At 32.0% G+C, this 20,604-nt stretch overlaps 1 protein-coding gene across 1 annotated transcript in view; it reads left to right on the plus strand.

The window, feature by feature from the left end:
• Window positions 1-20,604, plus strand: part of LOC107436723 (cytochrome P450 3A11) — a 65,823-nt gene that overhangs the window by 18,406 nt on the left and 26,813 nt on the right. The window contains exons 2-5 of the mRNA XM_087163393.1: window positions 10,095-10,191; window positions 16,780-16,832; window positions 18,330-18,426; window positions 19,259-19,375. Of these exons, the coding sequence (XP_087019519.1) occupies window positions 10,095-10,191; window positions 16,780-16,832; window positions 18,330-18,426; window positions 19,259-19,375 (364 nt within the window). The remainder of the gene's footprint in view (window positions 1-10,094; window positions 10,192-16,779; window positions 16,833-18,329; window positions 18,427-19,258; window positions 19,376-20,604) is intronic.

Raw genomic sequence — 20,604 nt, forward strand, 5'->3', positions numbered from 1 at the left:
AATATTTTCAAAACATAAACTGTTCGATCAGAAGTTAACCCTTTGCACTCGAAATCCTTTTAACAGTCAAAAAAATGGACGCAACCACTGACATTTTGAAAGAGTTTTCACAAACTTACCTCATAATACCCGGAGATCACTGAATGAAGGGGTAACTAAACATTAAGATGAAAATAATTTCACAATCAGAGTGGTGGGTCTACATCTATAGTGGGATACATCTATAGAATTACCTGTCAATTGTCGGGAGATACCGCTCGGAAGGGAGGCCCCTTTAATGTTTAGAAAATTCTCTTTTCGATACATAAGTTTCAGTAATTAAATAATATTGGACTTGCATATATACATAGCTGCCAACTACTATGCGTTTTGCGAAATATTTTGCAGAATGGTATAAACAATTAAAAAATAAAAGCTTTCAGAATTTTCGGTGATATTCTGGAATACCTCTTCCACTCCGGATTTAAGCAAATTTTTGAGTTTTATAGTAGTTATAGTGATCAGTTGAAACAAGCATTCACACGAAAATCACACATTCTTCATTTTCTTTTTAAATATTACTATCAGTTAAAACCAATCAATCAAATGTTTTTCCAACAGAAATTAATTTTTTTTTGTGTTCTTTTGTTTAGTTGAAAAATGCGATTGCGATGATCATTTTTGCCCTGGAAGAAAATTAGTTTGGACGGATGGCATGAGTGCAGCTGAGTTTGCAGGTTACTTTATTGTACCAGTCATAATTCGCGATCGCAACGAACTATAGGGGGCGTTGTTGTATGAGACGCTTACCTGCGATTTCCATATGAACCGTCATTCAGTTACTCTGGAGACGTCGTTAATGTAACGTGTAGCATTGCAACGTTCCTTCTTTAATGTGGCTTATTAAATTTAAAAAAGAAAAATGTTTGATATCCTTTCTTATACAACCGAAAACAAGATGGTATCTCTTTTTTTTTTAAAGAAGGAACATCTGAAAAATATTTGTAAATAAACAGAAAAAAATATGTATCTTCTTATTAAAGTTAAAACCTAATGCCTGAGAAATAGTTTTACTAAATTTAATGATATAACCTGAAAGGCCTATTTAAACTTTACATTCCATAGTTTTAAGAATCATATTACTTCAAACATTAAAATAAGCAAAAAGTATACATAAGCTTCATAATTTTATGTAATTTAATTTTGTAAATAAAGTTTTTTGACAAGTAATTTTATCAAAAAATTTTAAGTTTTAATAAAAATCATTATTTAGAATCTGAAAAACGTAAAGTAAAGAATGCTTACGATACAAAACAAAAACAATTCTAAAAATTCCTTATATTAAAATAAACCACTTTCATGTTTTTTCTTTTTTGATTCATAATCGGACGTAGAAAACCATTCTATAGAAAACTATCATCAAGAAAAAAACTGCTTAAAAGTAAAATTTTTAATTTTATAAAAATTAACACTTACCTGCTTATAAATCAGAAGAATTCCAAAATGATTTGTTCTTCGATTTTTGTTACCATTTTTCAGTGCTACGAAAATGCGTCTTTGGGATTTGCCAAAAATAGAACAAGATGCAATTTTATTTTTTCTGGAGCGAAATATTTTTCCCATTGTCCACCGAAATCCGATAAACTACTTTGATTTTAAATAAAGTGTTTCATTTTATGATTTGACACAAAAATTTTAGGTGTAGATAGGCGGCACTTAGAAACCGCCAAATATGTAGCTGCTGTGGCGTTAATATAAGTACCGAATTTTTATTAATACTTTTCCGAATCATACTACTTGAAACATTCGAATATGCAAAAAGTATACATAAACATATAATGTTATACCATTTATGTTTTCAAAAAAAGTATTTTGACAACTATTTTTATCAAAAAATTATAAACTATAAAACGGAAAATAAAGAATTCTTAGGATAAAAAACGATTTTAAGAATTCTTTACATTGAAATAAAAACTTTCATATAGTTTCTTATTATTCTTATAGTTCTTAATCATACGTAAGAAACCATTCTGTAGAGAACTATCATTAAATAAGGAAAAAAAGTTTTACAAGCTAATTTTTTATTATAAAAATCATAACACTTACCTTCTTTATAAATCCGTAGAGTTCCAAATGAAATGTTCTTCGTTTGAAAGTTTTATTTTCAAATAATATGTGCATAGATTATCCCTTTATTACTTTTAGATAACATACCACACATCAAAATTTTATAATTGTAAGATCTCGATATGAATTTGAATATGTAGCTTAAAAACAGAACAGCTGAATTCTAGTTGAAATTATCTATTCTTTCAAAACTAAGAAATACTTACCAAGAAAACAATAAAACATTTATTAATCATAAGCACAAATGACACTATTTCAAGTAATTTGGTTGATTCTTTATTGTTGTTTTCCGAATTATATAGATACAGAAATATATACTGTTCTATAACGAAGAAGAATTCTATAACTATTGCAGTTCTTGACGTTCTGAATTCACATTTCTTTATTGGAATGAAGAAAGCAATGTTGACTTCATTTTAATTTGTAATGAATTGAAGACAGAAAAAATTATTTTACCGTAATATACACATCTGTAACAGCAAGTGATCATGAAATCGTAAGTTATGTTGTTGGTAATTGAAAGGTAAAAATTATTCAGAAATTGTTCTTCAAATGCTTGGCGTGTTCTGCTTCAATGTTTGGCATGTTCTGGTTAGTTTTTTCAAGTTCTTCAGCTGTTCCTTAGGGAAATTTTGATTTTTATTTGCTGCTAAGAAAATGGCGTCCGTCATAGCCGATGAGTTTGATGGAACTAAATGAAAACGTGATAAATTAATGTCTGATATTTACAGGCTCCCGATAGAGGGCGTACTCGAGCGTTGCGATCGCGAATCTGTGTACTGGCAGTACTGTGTTTCTTTGGCTGCAGAGATATTTGCATAAGTCAGAGAGTGAACAACAATACAGTAACTGTGTACGACCAGTACTGCGATAGTTATTCTCCAACTACTCCTAGCCATGCAAGGATAGGAGTAAACACCATGAATCAACCATTTCCACAGCAACTTCAGCATGATACATCTTTCACCAATTTGGAAGATTCTTCGACAGAGCGAGGAGATACCGCCACGCATTCGCTTCTCAACAGAACAAATTTTAATACATCACAAAACAATGCAACCATATTTTCTCAAGAAAACCCAATTATTCTATCAGCAGTTGAACCAAGTGCTCCTGAATTATATAATATAATAAGTTCACCTAGTGAACCACAGTTGTATAACATAACTGCACCAAGTGCACCTCAGATGCATAATTTACCTAGTCAATCTCACAGACTTAATGTACGAGTATCACGAAATTCAGTAGATGTTGATGATCTACCTCCTGACTATGCTACTGTAGTTATCGCAGATGGGACTCAAGGAAATGAACTAACACAGTATCCAAGAGTCATACAGAAGGAATAACAGTTAACAACCCTTATGCTGTTTGAAGTAGAATTTTTATAATAGTAGTGAGCTGTATGTATGATGACGAATTCACTGACAATACAATTGCAATGATGAAAACACAAACGGGACAAATATGACAAAAGTTGTGACTGCTGCAACAAATGTAGCTGTAATCATTCTCAAATGCATCCTATAGGTATGCAAGTGCCTGAGTATTCAACTTTTGCCAATCAGTTGTTTAGCAACTTCGACAGAACATGCCATTCACAAATTTTGGATATTTTTCGACTAAGCCTCAAGATCCAGACCCCCCTACATTTTTTCGCAGAACAAAGTTTTATACATCACTAAAAACTGCAAAAATTTTCTCAGGAAGCAACTCTAATTTTCGAACATGAGTTGTAATGCAAAGTGTTCTTCAATTGCATAATATAAAAAGTACTCCTAGTGTTCCACAATAACATTTTGATTTATCTTACTTCATCTCAGCTGCATAACGTACCTAGTGAATCTCACAGACTTAATGTTTTATTACCACTAAATCTAGCTGTTGTTACTTACCTAACTATGCAACTATAGATTTGAGTCACAGAACTGACTCAAGGAAATCGGCATAGGCAATAGAAAGAGAGTCAGAGATGTCTCTCGTTTCAATATATTTTTTTACTAATGTTAGTGAAAATAGAGAATTGAATAAATAAAATAAGAAATTTTCTTTAATAATTTCACACCAGCAGTTAAAGTCAACGCATCCTGATTATCACTTTTATCGTAATTAAATTCTTCATCAGTCATAGTTGTCAAAATTATTTTAAGTCATAATTGTCAAAATTAGAACTAAATATTGATCCTGTACTACCAACATATTTATTCGAATTAGATTATTTATTATTGTTTGCTTGTTTAGTATTTGTGTGTATTATTTTGTTTTATGTATAGAGAGTAATTAAATTCTCCATATTGCAAAGCAGCAATTTTTCATGTGCTTTGTTCTTCGTTTTTTATAAGCTTTAAAGAAATGTTTCTCAATAATTTCGTTAAACAAAACTTGAAGCTTAAAAAAATAAAGTGCATCAGAAATTTAAAGTTACCCAAATATTTATGCACTGTAACGCAAATGCAATTAAGTATTATGTCACAACAAATGCTTTCAGGCTTTATAAGTTTGCCAGCATTTTAACACGTTGAATGCCGCGCTAAGTTTATCTGATTTGCCCGTCTGGCTAAACAGTAAATAACTATACAACCTAAATTTGGAAATATTACGCAGATTTAGCTAGTTTTTTAAAAGTATGTTATAAATGATTAACGACGACGACGATCTGGATTTGGTAAGGTGCCTGCCCACGTCAGCGGGAACTTGAACTAAGGTGTGATATAGAGTACCTGTCCGCGAAGCGGACAATTGACTCTTTCATCGAAGATTGTGCCCGTGGGCACTTGGAATGTTGTCTATAAGGGTGTCGGTATTCCACAGTGAAGCTGCGGATGTCTTGGTGGACGTGGCTTGGTGGGGTGAGCAGAGATCTATGTGGATTCTGAAGATCTGGATCCTTTCATCTGATTAAAAAAGTGGTTAATTATATAAGCCTACGAATTGTTTTGAAATAGTGGTGGATACAAATCTACCAAATTGAATTTATTAAACCAAGAATCACAATTAATAAACTACCACTTGAAAATATTGATTCGTTGTCCGTAGCAAGTTGGCATCTCTGTGTATATAAATAAAACAATTTTTGTGTGTTCTATATTGCATTAATTTCTGCAAACCATTTTAGTAACGATAATAATATTAGAAAAATAAAAAATTTTCTTGAATTATATGTTTTTAATAATCATGGCACCGGTGACCCCCATGGCGCTACGAACAAACTCAGTGCCGGTCACCGGTGACCCCCATGGTATTCAACGTGTTGAGGACAACGCATCATGATTATTTATTTTATCATAATTAAATTCTTTATCAGTCATCGTAGTTGTCAAAATTATTTTAAATCAAAGTTGTGAAAATTAGAGCTTAATATTGATCCTGTACTAGCAAATTATCTGTTCGAATTATATTGTTTTTTATTGTTTGTTTGTTTATTATTTGTGTGTATTATTTTGTTTTATGTATACAGAGTAATTAAATTCTCCATATTGAACACCATCAATTTTTCATGTGTTTTGTTCTTCGTTTTTTATAAGCTTTTAAATTTTTTTTGTCAATCATTTCGCAAAGCAAAACTTTTGAAGCTTAAAAAAATTAAGTAAATCAGAAATTTTAAGGTACGCAAATATTTATGAGCTGCAACGCAAAGAATGCAAGGAACTATCATGTCACAAAAGCATATTTACAAAGTAGATAATAAAGGAGGTAGTTCGCTATAGTTAAAAAAAAAATTTAAAGTAAATCAATAAGCTACTATTTTTGGCCGATTTCTGTTTATAAAACTCTTCTCTCTCCCTGAATGTTTTATAGAAATCGATCCCTTATAAAAATCGATCTTTTATAGAAACTTATAGGAATCAATTTCTTATAGAAACTTACAAAAATAGACCTCTTATAGAAATCGATCCCATATAGAAATCAATTCTTTATAGAAACTTATACAAATTTATCTCTCACAGAACTCTATCCCTTATAAATAATCCTTTACAATAACTTACAGAAATCGATCCCTAATAGAAATTAATCTTTTACAGAAACTTTTGGAAAGTGATCATTTATAGATATTTATAGATATCAATCGCTTAATTAAAACTTATAGAAATTGATCACTCATAGAAATCAAAACCAACTTTTATATTTCTGTGAATGATCGTCTTTTTTAATTCAGTGATAATCGCCTTTCTACGTGTATAACACGACGTTGATGATTTTGTGGCAAATTGTCTTGACGCGTGTGACACGTCTTTCCATTGCGAATAGTAATTGGGAAACGGTTAATAAGTTTTGATACCGATTTAAGAATACTTATCATGAAATGTCGAGTAATGAAGATACACCATAAGTGCTAATATCAAGAGTAATATCATTAATTTATAATATAGAAACATCGATTTTAGTTTTAAGCTTTTAATTTGAATCAAAAACACAATAACAGCAAAGAATACTAAGAGAGAGTGATGATTAATAAATATTACAGGTAATATATATGTTACCGGCAAAGTATGAAATCCGGCATTGTATAGAATGCCTAAAATTAGCCGGCAAAGTATGAAATGATTTATATTTCACACATTGCCTAGGCATTCTATAGAATGCCAAATGCTATTTAGGCAAAGTATGAAATAAACGTCCTGATGAGGTTATTATGTAAATGATGTGCATGTTACTGTGAATGACCGAAATCGGTGGTTGTTGACTTTCACCGGTGAATGTTGACAATCACATAGTCGCTTTGGGGAATGTCCGAAATATTTATTACATCAGATTTTATATTAATTTATTCGTGGATATAATTACATTTATTCGATATTTAAATACTTACTGACGATAGATTAGAAGGAACATCAGTGTTTGGAGTATCGGGGCAAATGTATACTGGACAGTGGCACTGAACCTTAAAAAAACATCAGTGTAGGACAGTGGTTCCCAACCTTTTCTGGACCATCGCCCCCCTCTTGTGGTTGGCTGACACACATCGCCCCTTTTTCTTTTTGCTCAAAAACCATTCTTTGCTGCTTGTGAGCAACCAAACGCTAAGTTATATTTGATTTTAATTTAAAATATAATGCAAATAAGGAGGCAATTTTATCCTGCCATTTTTATTAATTAAAAAAAAATGCGCATCTTTTTTTTGAGAAAGAAATTATATTTAAAACGGAATAATCAAAACAAAAGTACATTTTTTAAAATTCATATTTTAATGTAATCAAGAAAAAGTTAAAACGTTAGCAACTAAAATTTGAGAAAAAAAATGAAGAGTGAGAAAGTACATTTTTACCACTTCAATGACTGCCCTGTGATTGGTGTATTTCAGTTAAAGCTTGAATGTCAGGTTTTATGTTCGTCAGATTTAAACGCAGGTCTCCTTTGAAGCAAATGTCAACCTATTTCTTTGCTTTGTGAGGAGCTGGACGACAGAACTAAATCCTCTCTCCACTAAATTTGTTGACGGTAATGACGAGATGAGGAGCGGCTCAGTTTGTTTCCACAATTGTGGATAAGTGGCCATAAGCTTTACCCAAGCTAACTCGTAACCGTATTTTTTAAAGACGACTTTAGCATACTTCAAATCTAAAAACTCAGTCTGCAAAGAGGAAGTGAGCTTATCCACAACTTCAAAAGAGAAAGGATCGAAAATCCGATCCGGAATTTCTAATTTCATCAAATCTTTAAGTTTTGATTCCATATCAGTTTTAACTGGTCAAGGTGATCAATAAAAATTAAAGATTTTATTTTCGAGAATCTCGATATCTGCAATTGAACACTTTCTAAGAGTTGGAAATTGCATTAGCTCTTTGCGACCAATGTTTGACTTGTAGATATCAAACTTGGCGATGAATGAAGATATGATTCCCTTAGCCTTGATAATGTTCACTTTATTTCCTTGAAGTTTTATGTTGATTTCGTACATTTTTTCAAAAATATCCGTGAGGTACGCAGTTTCTAACTTGTGTTGCTTCAAACTCTCATTTAAAACGGGATCAGGGGTGTCGAGAAACTCAGTAACCGAGTCAACGATTCGAAAAAACGACGCAAACAGTTTCCTTTTGAAAGCCATCTCACATCTGTATGTAGGAGCAAGCATTCGAAATCTTCATCATTTTCAAGGCAAAGTTCTCAGAACAAACGGTCATTGAGAGGATCAGCTTTGATTTTGTTGATGCCAGAAATAACGAATTGTAAAGTGTCATGCAGGACACCACTTAACTTTTTTGCAGAAAAATGTTGACAATGAATGGTGATGACCACCAGTACTTCTTTTTTAAGGTACGCTAGAAGCTCAGTATGACGACCAGACATGGCAGGAGCACCATCTGTCGCACGAGCACTTACATTTGTAAGGGGAATTTTTTTTTCTCCACAAAATAGTCTTTGACCAATTTAAAAATCTACGAACATTTTTTATCAGTGATCAAAGTTCTTGTAAGCAACATTTCCTCGTTCATCCAATCTCCTTACTCTCATTTATGAATCTCACGTAAGCTAATACAATAGCTTTGCTATCAATCTCAGTTGAGTCATCAATCTGCGACTCAAATTTACCTTCTCTCATAAATTTGATGAGTTTTGATTCAACGTCTGCGGTTACCTCATCAATAAGCCTGGAAACAGTAATATTGCTCAGAGGTTTTATCTTATTGTTCGATCCCTCACCCAACATGATTTCAAAAATTTTTTTAGTATCTGGTAAAATAAGAGTTTACCAATTGTGTGAGGTTTAGAGTTATATAAATGTTTCGTCTATCAATTCGTTTCTCCTATTACATGCCTTTTAAAATCGGAGGGATGGGAATGAAACGAGAGAGGAACATTTGAGGAGAAGAAGGTATATAAAAGACCATGACTTTCAACAAAAGAGAATTCTTGAACGTCAGATTTCCGCCAGCGATACCAAAACGTATGACGAAAATGATCCTAAACTTGAATTTTTTTAATTTTTAACTATCGTAATTCTTTATCTACACCAGAACCATAAGCTTCATATATGTTTTCAATTTCGATCTCAAATAACTTTTGTCATTAATATTATTAGCAATTTTTATCTTTTGAACACTCGTTGCCCCCCGATCGCCCCCCTAAGGATTATCGCCCCCATGAGGACCTCTACGGCCCCCTTGGGGCGATCGCCCCCAGGTTGGGAACCACTGGTGTAGGATATACCGGGCAAATGCATACCGGTCAGTGGCACTTGACCTTGAAGAAGCATCAGTGTCGGGTATGCCGGGCAATGCCACTGAACCTTAAAAAAACATCAGTGTAGGGTATACCGGGCAAACGTATACCGGACAGTGGCATTTATCTAGACCTAGTATATATTTCGGACATTTACCAAAGGTCTAGTCATACTAGGTCTAGTTAAGTGCCATTGCCCGGTATATATTTGCCCAGTATATCCCACACTGATGTTTTTTTAAGGTTCAGTGCCACTGCCCGGTATACAATTGCCCGATACTTCAAACACTGATGTTTCTTTTAATCTGTCGTCAGTGAGTATTTAAATATCGAATAAATGTAATTATATCTACGAATAAATTAATATCAAATCGGTTGTAATGTAATTGTGATTTCTGACATTCACCAAAGCGACTATGTGATTGTCAACATTCACCGGTGAAAATCAACAACCACCGATTTCGGTCATTCGCAGTAGCATCCACATCATTTACATAATAACCTCATCAGAACATTTATTTCATACTTTGCCTAAATAGCATTTGTCATTCTATAGAATGCCTAGGCATTATATACAATGCCTAGGGAAAGTATGTAATACTTCTCACATTTCATACTTTGCCTAAAAACATCCGGCATTCTATACAATGCCGGCGTTTCATACTTTAGTAGCATACATATAGTAAACTAAAAATTCCCTTTTCAAACTAATTTTAGATTTGAAAACTGAATTAGGTAAGATCAAGTACTTAGATAAATGCAACAGTTTTCTTTACTTTTAATCTATCTATTATTGGAGAAATAATGCGATAAACCTTGTTTTTCAGGTATCTCAGAAGAAATGATGATTATTGGAAGAGAAGAGGTGTGAAATACCAGCCTCGTAGAAATTTATTTACTATTCTTCGCTTGTTTTCTTCTATGGTAAGGATAATAAATTTACAAACAAAACAATACATATTTATGAAATTTTTAATTTGTTATGATATTGCGTTCAATTACAGTACGTTAGAAGTGAAGGCTAAAGTGGGTGGAAGATGTTTATATTATTTTTAAAAAAAAAAATTAAATTATTTTTAGAAGATTGAGTTTCTTTTTTTTTTCACAAAGCAAATTTTTCTCATTCTTCACCCCTTAATGCATTTGCCCGCATAAAAAGTTCCACGGGCGAAAGTTACCGGCTAACTTGTAAATGCCCGTGTCTCACACAGGCAATCTTGCGTTATTTTATTTCTAATGCTCGTCTGAGACCCGTTCTAGTAAAATTGGATAAGCTAGATTATAATTAATTTTATTAAACATAAATGATACCACTATACAGCATTTTTCTAGTGTAAACCACGTGGTCAATTTTGATGATTAGCTATAAGTTTGTAAGGAATTCTTTGTTATAAAGCAGTTCTTTGGTGTTCAAAAGGTAAATATCATAAGCATTGAGGCATCATATCATTGCGTTAAATATTAAAAAAGTAAAAATTTAACCATAAATAAATATTTACTAAGTGTTTTCGAAACTTGTTTAGAAATAATTATCGGATAATGAGTGACTCTGACGATTTTGAATATGTCAATGTAACAGAAAGTTCCAGAGATGAAAGTGAAGATCTCGTGAATAGATTTAATTTGATTTTAATATTTTGAAATCTATATATATATTTCTCTTACACGGTGACAAAAAAAGTCTCATTACAACTCCCCGAATGGCAACGCTAGAAAATCGATCAATGATTGCCGCTAAAATTGTCACATGCCAAATCTAGCTGAGATGGCTCAACATATAGCGCTTTTAAAAACGGAAACTGAAATAACCAGAGAGAGCATAAGCTAGGCAGAAGTGAGTAGTCTTTGTCGATAGATCTCTTGTCCTTTGTCGATAGATCTTGTCGAAAGCGCCTTTTTTCACGAATTTATATATTACGAATTTATTTGACGATTTTTGATTTATATCACAAATTTATTTGTTTTACTAGAATTTATTTGTTTATGCAGGTTTTTCCATTGCAATTCACTTATTTCAATTTTTAATAGACTTAATTATAGCCGAAATTTTAACCTTTTTAAAGAGATATCAGTTTTAGAAATTGTTTCTTCAGATTTTATACTATAGGACATTTCTAATAGGTTTAACGAATTACATGTCATTTATTTGAATTCAAATTTAGTTTAATGACTTAGTATTTACTAAAAAGATGTTATTTTAAAAAAAAAAAAAAAAAAAAAAAAAAAGTTGTTATATGGATTTGAATGATTGATTTGAATTCTTAGAATTTCGTGCATTTGCAATGTACCTAAGTTAGCTGAGAGCGAAGCGAGCTTGGTTTGCGAAGCAAACCATATAAGATTGCGTAGCAATTTTGCGGGGTTTGGAGAGCGTTAGCGAGCAGGGGGCGCAGCCCACTAGTTCAAAATAAACCTGTAATCAAATTGCTTAAACTTTGTTTGTACAGTAATTTTTTTTATAACTGATACACCATCCCCTGCTTCCTATTTACCCCCACAACTGAATTTGCAAAAAATAAATTACACTAAACCTATATACTCATTTTCTGTAAAACAAAACTCGATCATTTATTGGCAGTTTTTCCGAAAATAACTGGTGCTTTGAGAGGTTAAAAAAGATTTTTCCCAAATATTTAAAGTGACCATAAATTTATCTATTACCGTTTCAATTTTAAATCAATAAGTTTGGTTTACAATTCTTTTCACCATCATCGTGTGCAAAATATGACGCCTTTCAATGAAGTGTCCCAGGTTCGAATCCCAGCTGGTTGATACGAATTATGTTCCTGGGCTGCGATCTTTCAATGCAGTGGCTTTTAAGACTCGCTCTTCTGTTTGGCAATTTCTTATAGTATTAAAAAGACTTAGATCAGGTAACAAATTTTGAAAGAAATAAAAACTTACATTATTATTATGATTAATTAGATTTACAATCCAGCGACATTTAACGACTCGCACTCTTTTTTGGAGATTTTTGGACAAAAGTAGTTAGTCCAAATTGTAAGTCGAACTTTTAATTTTTGAAATGTTTTGCTTGAGAGAAAAAAAAGTTAATGAATTAATTATTATTATTATTATTTTTATATTTAAGAAAATACCAATAAAAGAACAGCGGATCGTTAAGGCAACGGGATCAGAAAATTGCTACCGCTACCTGATCTTCAAACAAAAACCGGGTCCTGGTTGTAAAATTCTTTTTGCCGTGTCTGTGTTATAACTAGTTTACGAAACTCCTCGAGGTTAATTGCTAAATACCCAGTCTATCTCTGGTTTTAACGCTTTAGAAATGAGGTTAGATGGCAAAGTTGCACAGTTATTTGATTTTGCATAGAATAATATAATATTACAACACTTAACGATAGTTTTATTTACTTCATACGTAAATAAATGTTAAAACAACAGATTTTAACACATCTAAAAAGGGAATACAACATTTTGAAGCATGTGATTGATAAGGCTTTATGTAAAAATTAGGGCTAATTTGCCTACCTTTAAAAGATGCATAAGCGATTTACTTAGAACATATAATTATCGATCGTACACGATAGAAATGGGTCAAAAGTTACGGAGCAGTTCCTTGTTACAGTGAACTAAGTACCTACCAAAACACTGTCATAGTTACTAAAATCCTCTGCTACTGTCACTGTAACAACCTGCACCTACCGAAAGGTTGTTACAGTGAAATAATCACTACTACTTTTACTGTAACAAAATCAAAGTGAAAATATCTGTAGATTTCTTTTGACAGCATGCCGTCGCTACATAATAGCAGCTGAGTTTTAAAAATAATGGGAATTATAAAATAATAATGCTTCGATTAAAACTGGTTAAAAAATTTTAAAAGAAAAAGCTTAGTAGTTTATTTTTTGGTGTTCCTAAATTTGGACATAGCAGGACTGGGCTGGATACAAGCTGTCACACGGCGTGGCATAGACCGATAAAGCTCCCGGATTGTCTCTTGCGGTATTTTCTGCCAAATTCGATCCAATTGTCGAACGAGGTCATCAACATACCGTGCCAGATGCAATCGCCTTCCCATCATATCCCGACATGTTCGATGGGAGAGAGATCTGGTGATCTGGCAGGCCAAGGAAGAGTTTGACAAGCTTACAGACAGTTCATAGCAGCACGTGCCGTATGTTGTCTGGCATTGTCCTGCTAAAAAACCAGCCCAGGGCGCTGCAAAAGGTACGGTAGCAAAACAGGTCTTAGGATGTCGTCGACGTACCGCTGTGCAGTAAGTGTACCTTTAATGACGACCAAAGGGCCCGGCTATCAAAGGAAATGGCACCCCAGACCATAATGCCTTGTTGAGGGCCGGTCTGGCGTGCAATAGTGAAGGCAGGATCCCCCCTCTGCCCTGTGCGTCTCCAAACACGTCTTCGATGATCGTCAGGACACTGTTGGAAGCGGGATTCGTCGCTAAAGTCTATACGTCCCCAGTCAGCATCATTCCAGCTTGATCGAGAGTCGATTTTGCGCGTCTTAGTGCGTTCTTGGTGCGTCGATTTTTTTGTTATAGAGTGTATTTGCAAATATAGTAAGTAGTTATTTACCGTTTGGCCAGACTGGCAAGCCATGTGTCAATAGTTTCCTGTAAATATATTCAGCCGCCAAATATGAATATCAGAATTTATAATCTTAAAAGCTAATAAAAAGAAAATTGTAATAAACTCTTATTAGGTATCTATTCACAATTTTTTTTAATTTTTAAAGACCGTACTTTAAACATGGTTCTCACGGTTTGGAATTTTTTCTAAAGTTGTAGCAAATTTGAGATATATATATAGATGTTTTAAGCTATCATTAAATATTTAATTTAAAGGAAATATACATGAGTACAAAAAATAACGCTGGAATAATTTCGTACACAAATGAAAGATAAGTTGAAGCATTTTTCAGTAGTTTTGAAAATTCTATTTGCCAGTCATTTATTTTTTGCCGGTCGTGGGAATGCTGTTAAATTATGAAAAGAAAAGGGCACATTTTGCTACAGCTTTAAGTATTACTGTAAAACTTACGAAATATTAGCAAAAGTTGGCAACTATAACAATTTAACTAACAGATGTAATACACATATGTTAAATTTATTGATTTGCTGTAAACTGGAGAAAAAAAATTATATGAAACGCGAAAAAATCAGGATAAGTTCCAGGACAAAAAGTTTATTTTTTCCGTACAAGTTAAACGACCGTACAAGTTAGCTGCTGTGTAATTGTTACAGATTGGGAGCTGGCGGGTTGTTTTTCTTTGTATTATTTTTATTTAAACTTTATCTTTAAATTTTACTATTTAGTTAAAAAATATCACTTCAGCCGTCTTCACAACGTAGTTCACAAATTCTTTGATATTGACATATAAGGTTGCCAACTTTCTGCGCTTTTTGTAAAAACTTATTTTAGTGTTAGTTATAATTATATTTACTGATTATGTTTTAATGTATATATTTTATTCATTTCAACTTATTTTCTACGCCACTGCATGTAAATGATTCAAAAGTTCATATGAAACGGCACTTTGTTCAAGCTATCTCATGCTTAGGTTCTTAAAATGTTGGCAAAATTACCTAATATTCAGAAAGCTTAGGTTTTTAAAGGTCTACCACTGTATAAAATATTAAAAATATTTTCCAAAAACGAAGTAGTTAACAGTCCTGGACACAAATTAGTTTAAGAGTCACTGTATCATTAAAAAATTTCGTACTTACGACAATAATGTTATAACTTTTGAATTTTACGGGACTTTGTTTTCCGATTGGTAAAAATGATAAAAGGTACATTCTTTAAATATTATGGTTATTTGCGAGATTATGTGCCCTATAATGATTAGCCACATTTTCAATTGTTAAGGAGGAGGATTTTGAGGGGGACTCCATTTCTGTGTAGGAAATAAGATGTTTCTCAGCATGGTACCGTTATCTTGCTATAATCCTAGATTAATGTAAAGAACTCATGTGGTGACAATTAGGAAGAAAAAAAACAGTTTATGCAAAAATTAGTAAAAATTTCTTCTTTTAAGCTACCACTTTATCTTTTAGAGACTTAACAGCATTCAATTTTCCACCGGGACGACCGGGTCATCGTCAGGGGTGAAAGCGAGACGGAAAAGAGGAAAGGCTGGTAGTAAAACCATTTCAGTTATAGCTAGTTTTGGGGAGGAGTTTACTTATTCTTTTTTTAATTTTTCAACAATAACTACTTTATCTTGGAAAAGAAGCAGTTTTATATATATGCCAGAATTATAAAAGAATCTTGATAGTTACAGATATTTCATTTTTCTCGAAAAAAATGCTGGAATGAAATGTTTTACGTACCAGGTTTTTCTCTTTACCGTCTTTGCTATATAAGGGCTTTCACCCATGGTCATCGTTATAACAGAGGATCACTCTAAATAATACAAACATCATGTTATATAAATAATGTTAATATGTAAATATTGTAAATATATGATATTATATTTCCCCTATTTTCAAATCCTGTAAATAATTTCGTACATATCTTTTCAGTTTATTGTATTTTACATGCTAATGACTCTAGGGACCTTCCCAGTAATTAACATTATCGATAGTTAACCTATGTTAGTAAACTGCTAATACTTCCCCCCCCCCTGAACCAAAGGCACTAGTCTCAGTTGCCCTAGGGCCAGAAATCGGAAGAAGAAGTGAGGTGCCCGCATTCGCGGGCAGGTACTTCGGCCAAACTCATATTCAAGTCCAAAATTTTTTATAAAATATTGTGTCGTCATTGTAATAACAAAGTAATTAAAACATCGGTGTCTGTTTCATTTTTATCTCCCCCTTTTAATATTTTTAGAAACACTGAAAACTCTGTACATGATACTGAAAAATATCCCTGTTGAAAGTTTAAAAATCAAAGGTTCAAATTGTGCCAGTAACAACATTAGGTTGAGATATAGTAGTTTTAACACTAGATTACCCAAGGATGTCATTTTCACTACTTTTTAATTTCAATTAGAAAAACAATGATGTATATAATGTCACAATTTATTAGAATTTTGTGACTTTTAGTGCAACATATAATTTTTTCATTGCTAATATTTACCAATGACTTGTTATATAACTGTAAATAATTAAAAAAAATATTAAAAATTAATTTTACACCATTTTTTACTCATTAGTTATTCTATCACAATTCAGTCATTTTCACTGCTTTTGGGCAATATGTACTAAGTTTCAGTCTGTCTAGTGTTAACAAAGCAGTTAAACTGTTTTAGGATAGATCGTGCGAAAAAGTTGTCAGCCGTCATCATTAAAAAGCATGTAAGATCTTAAAACTCAAAGACTGATATTTCTTATGGTCCATAAGTTGTGAGAATTCTAATAAAAAGGCTTAGTATTAAGAAGGAAAAAAAACCAACATAGATTTACATTTGTAATATTTTACGAAAAATATCTGATATTTTACGAAAATCCATGCTACTGTTAATAAAATTTTGAAATTTAAATAATATTATATTGGATAGTCTATATTGAAAATGTGTCATTTTTTGCAGACATTCGCGACATATATAAGGGAGAATTATAACAAGTATGGACGACTTTATGGGTAAGTGGTAAATCTTTAGAAGTACTAACTTGTGGGATGCAAAACACGATAATGAATTTAGGAATTTTTTCTAATTAAATTAAAATTAAGTCAGGATATAAAATTTCATTAAGTTAAAATTTATGAAGTTAAGAGGTGACCAACAGAAAATAAATTTTCAGAATCTTGTTAGATACCAAGGCTCTATAAGGGCTGTTACTCCCTGATGATGAGGACGATAAAGTTAAAATGAGTACGAAACTTCAAAGATAATCAAAACATCGTGCTCTTTAAATTATTTTGACATATATAGACAAATAAATAAATGCGAATATAATTCCGTAATTGCTGACTGCCAGCAGGATGCCTACGCCAGTGATGCCAACTGCTCTGCTTTCTTTTATAAAGCTGTAGCGGTTTAGTGAAGCGGCTATTTTTTCCAAAAAAGATTAACACGTTCACGCCGGGAAAAGTGCAAATACTGGTACGGAAAGAGAAAATACTGGTAGAAGAACTATTTCAATATTAGATAATATTCGGGAGGAGTCAATCTATTCTCAACAATAACAATTCACTGTAAGGAAATTTATCACGGCAAAGAAGCAATTCAATATAAAAATTGCATCCGTTAAAAACAATTGGTAGTTATGGATTTTTATTATTCCCGGAAAAAAACTAAAAAATGAAATTTATTGTTACCAGTTTTTACTCCGGTGCGCTGCCAAGATGAGACAATCTAGCGTGACCCACCGGTGGGTCACCCCAGCGTGAACGTGTTAAAGAATACCTTATCTTTGCTGTTCAAATATTTTTCTAATTTATTTAATTTTCTAATTTAGTTCTAATTTACTTTTTCTAGTTTATCTAATACAAATTAAATCAAATTAAGTAAAAGATTTTTTTTAATGAATATTAAAAAACAAACTCTAAATTACTTTTTGACGCAAAACTGTAAACTACGTTTTGACGCTTTTTAGTAATTTATGGTTATGAAATACAGCATAAAATAGCCCTGTCTGTTTCTGCGTTAAAGGTAACATTTTTCAAACACGGTTCACTTCCAAATAATAATTTTTGAAATTTGCACCTATTTAGTTATGCAAAGTGTAATATAAAAGATTCATCGTTGTAATTTCTTTAATTTAAAAACCAAATATCGCATATTGCTTGAATATGAATCCAAAAAAAAATTATTTTTCGAAGTACTTTCTTTGGATTTTATATTTTAGTATAAATATCATTCTGATGATAGTAACTAAAAGACTGCTTTTTAAAATTAAAAAATACCAATATATATTTTTGCTGGTTGTTAGAGCATCTGAAAAAAAATACATAAAAGGTACACCGGTGTTCCCTCTGCATCAAAGGACTAAAGTCATCTTTTCCCCCCTATATTTTTTAGTTTGATATCGAAAATTAAAATTAGATGTACATTTTGATATTAAAAAAATTACACTTGAATTTTAAGGTTAAAATGTTATTTTGATTTCTACTTAGAGTTTTTTAATCTATTTGCAGATCGTTCCAGTTTTCACAACCTGTACTTACTATTGGCGACCCCAAATATTTGCGAAACATATTGGTGAAAGATTTTAGTTACTTCAGTCAAAGACAGGTAAGTGATTAAGTTGTTATTCTCATTATGAAACTGCTAATATTTTTTAATGAAGTATAAATTTTCCAAGAAATCTCATCGCACTTACTAATTACTGTTCTATATGCTAATCAGGTAAAATTAAAAATATTTAGACAGAGAAAAGCAAAACCTACTAAGAAAATCATCTCGTTATATTAGTTTCTTCAAAAAATAATACATTAATTGTAATTTCTTCTCTTATGCAGCTAGCCTACGTATCTTTATAAATGTCTAAAACTAGGAGTTTGTACATGACATGTAATTTTGGGTTCCGAATATATATATTTATCTTCATAATATCGATAGTTTCGAAATTAAGTGTGAACTATGTCAACAACTTATGAGAATGCATTGCTTATCCTTTTGTAGAAATATCTTGTACTTGAATGTTAAACAAAGTCATTTAAATGTCAAACAAAGCTCCTTGAGCGACACTAACAAATCTAAGGCTTCGGTCTGGAGCTCTGTAGTTAAAAAGTGGTTACCGGACTACAAATTTATTTTTAAATTTATGCATATTGTGTAACTTTAAATTTGCTTGACGGCATCCAATTATTTTAAAACTAATTATCGATGCTAAAGAAAAATTTAGAGGCTGAAAACAGTAAATTTTGTGTACAGTGAGCCTGAAAAATTACCATTTTCTTTTGTATTTAATTGGTTTTCCACTAACATTTAAATTTATGAATCTAAGTGATATTTATTTAACAATGTAACATACTCTAAGGTGACTAGTTATATTTCTTTAAGAATGGTTTGTTGCATTATTTTTATATATTTCTTACTGTATTTATTTTTCATTCCATTTAAGAATCAGTCCTTTAAGAATAAAGTCTTGGACAAAATGGTGACAGTGCTGAAGGGAGAAGACTGGAAGAGAATTCGGACAATTATGACACCAGCCTTTACTTCTAGACAAATGAGAAAAGTACTTTTACATTTTTTAAATATGATATTTATATGCAAGAGTTGATTATTATATAAAAAAAAAATAGACGCAGAAGTTTAACAAGAAAAAATAACTTGAGAATGAATTTTTTATGAAAAGGAAATATCCTCTAGTCTTAAAGCATCAAATTTCGAATAGCGCATTTTAATCTAACTCAAAAATAGCCACATTCCAGAAAAATTCAAAACCTGGTAAAAAAAAAGAACCAGAACAATTTTTAAAAAAATTACTGAGATCCAGAAATATTTAAAAATTTAATATCTGTGTTATAACAGACCAACTGAATTTTTAAATTTTAAGTGAAATTAAAAGCTATAAAATTTACGGTTATATCATAAATCATTTGTTGGATCATATTGCAGAGTAGCCAACTTGCTCCGGACAGCGGATAAATATTTTCTATTGTTAGTCTTTCATTGTATGATTCTTAGTTTAATGAATTCATACTTATATTGTTATCAATTTATAGAGTTTTTACTCACCTCTACTTCTAAATAATTCCAAAACTTATCTGATATGCTTCTTTGTTGCACATGAACCGTTCTTAAGCCTTTTTAAAAGTTGACAATATTAACCAAAAGTCTGTACATTTTAGTATTAGTTCTCTACTGTTTATTTAAAATATTTTGTCGAATCCGGAGAAGTTAGCATTTCTGAGATTACAGCCACTTTGAATAATTCCCCTAATTCAGCGTTCCCAGAGGTACACCAAAAATATTTAATTACTAGTATAGTTTGTCTACGGTAAGAACTTCCCCCGCCAGAAAGTTTGAGGCCGTCTGCAGCTATGCAAACAAGAATAGCGCATTTCAGGGAGGGTAGCTTCTCTTCTCTCTAGGGCAAACACAATAGACGGAAGAAAAAGATTTCTTTTCTATCTCTCCGTCTCGAGCCGAAACTTGTCCTAAACTGTGACCCCACACTTGAAATAGTTATAGCTCGTTACCATAGTCACCGCCATGGGTCAAAACGTATGGCTAGGGAGGTTCTTACTTTATACGAACTATAAATGAATCATGAAACAAAAGAAAAGTTACCAGATTTTGTAACCTCTTAAAATTTTACCTGGAAGGTTTCAGATTTTTACAGACACATTTCAGATGAAGAAAACAGGTGGCGATTTTGAACTTTTTGCGAGGAAAGTACACTTCGTACGATATAAACATTCACACCTTTAATTATTATGGTGGAGATCCCTGCAGGGTTGC

Source organism: Parasteatoda tepidariorum, chromosome 5 (assembly GCF_982258835.1).
Source record: "Parasteatoda tepidariorum strain Cologne lab strain chromosome 5, Ptep-v5.0, whole genome shotgun sequence".
In the NCBI taxonomy this organism is placed as follows: Eukaryota; Metazoa; Arthropoda; class Arachnida; order Araneae; family Theridiidae; genus Parasteatoda; species Parasteatoda tepidariorum.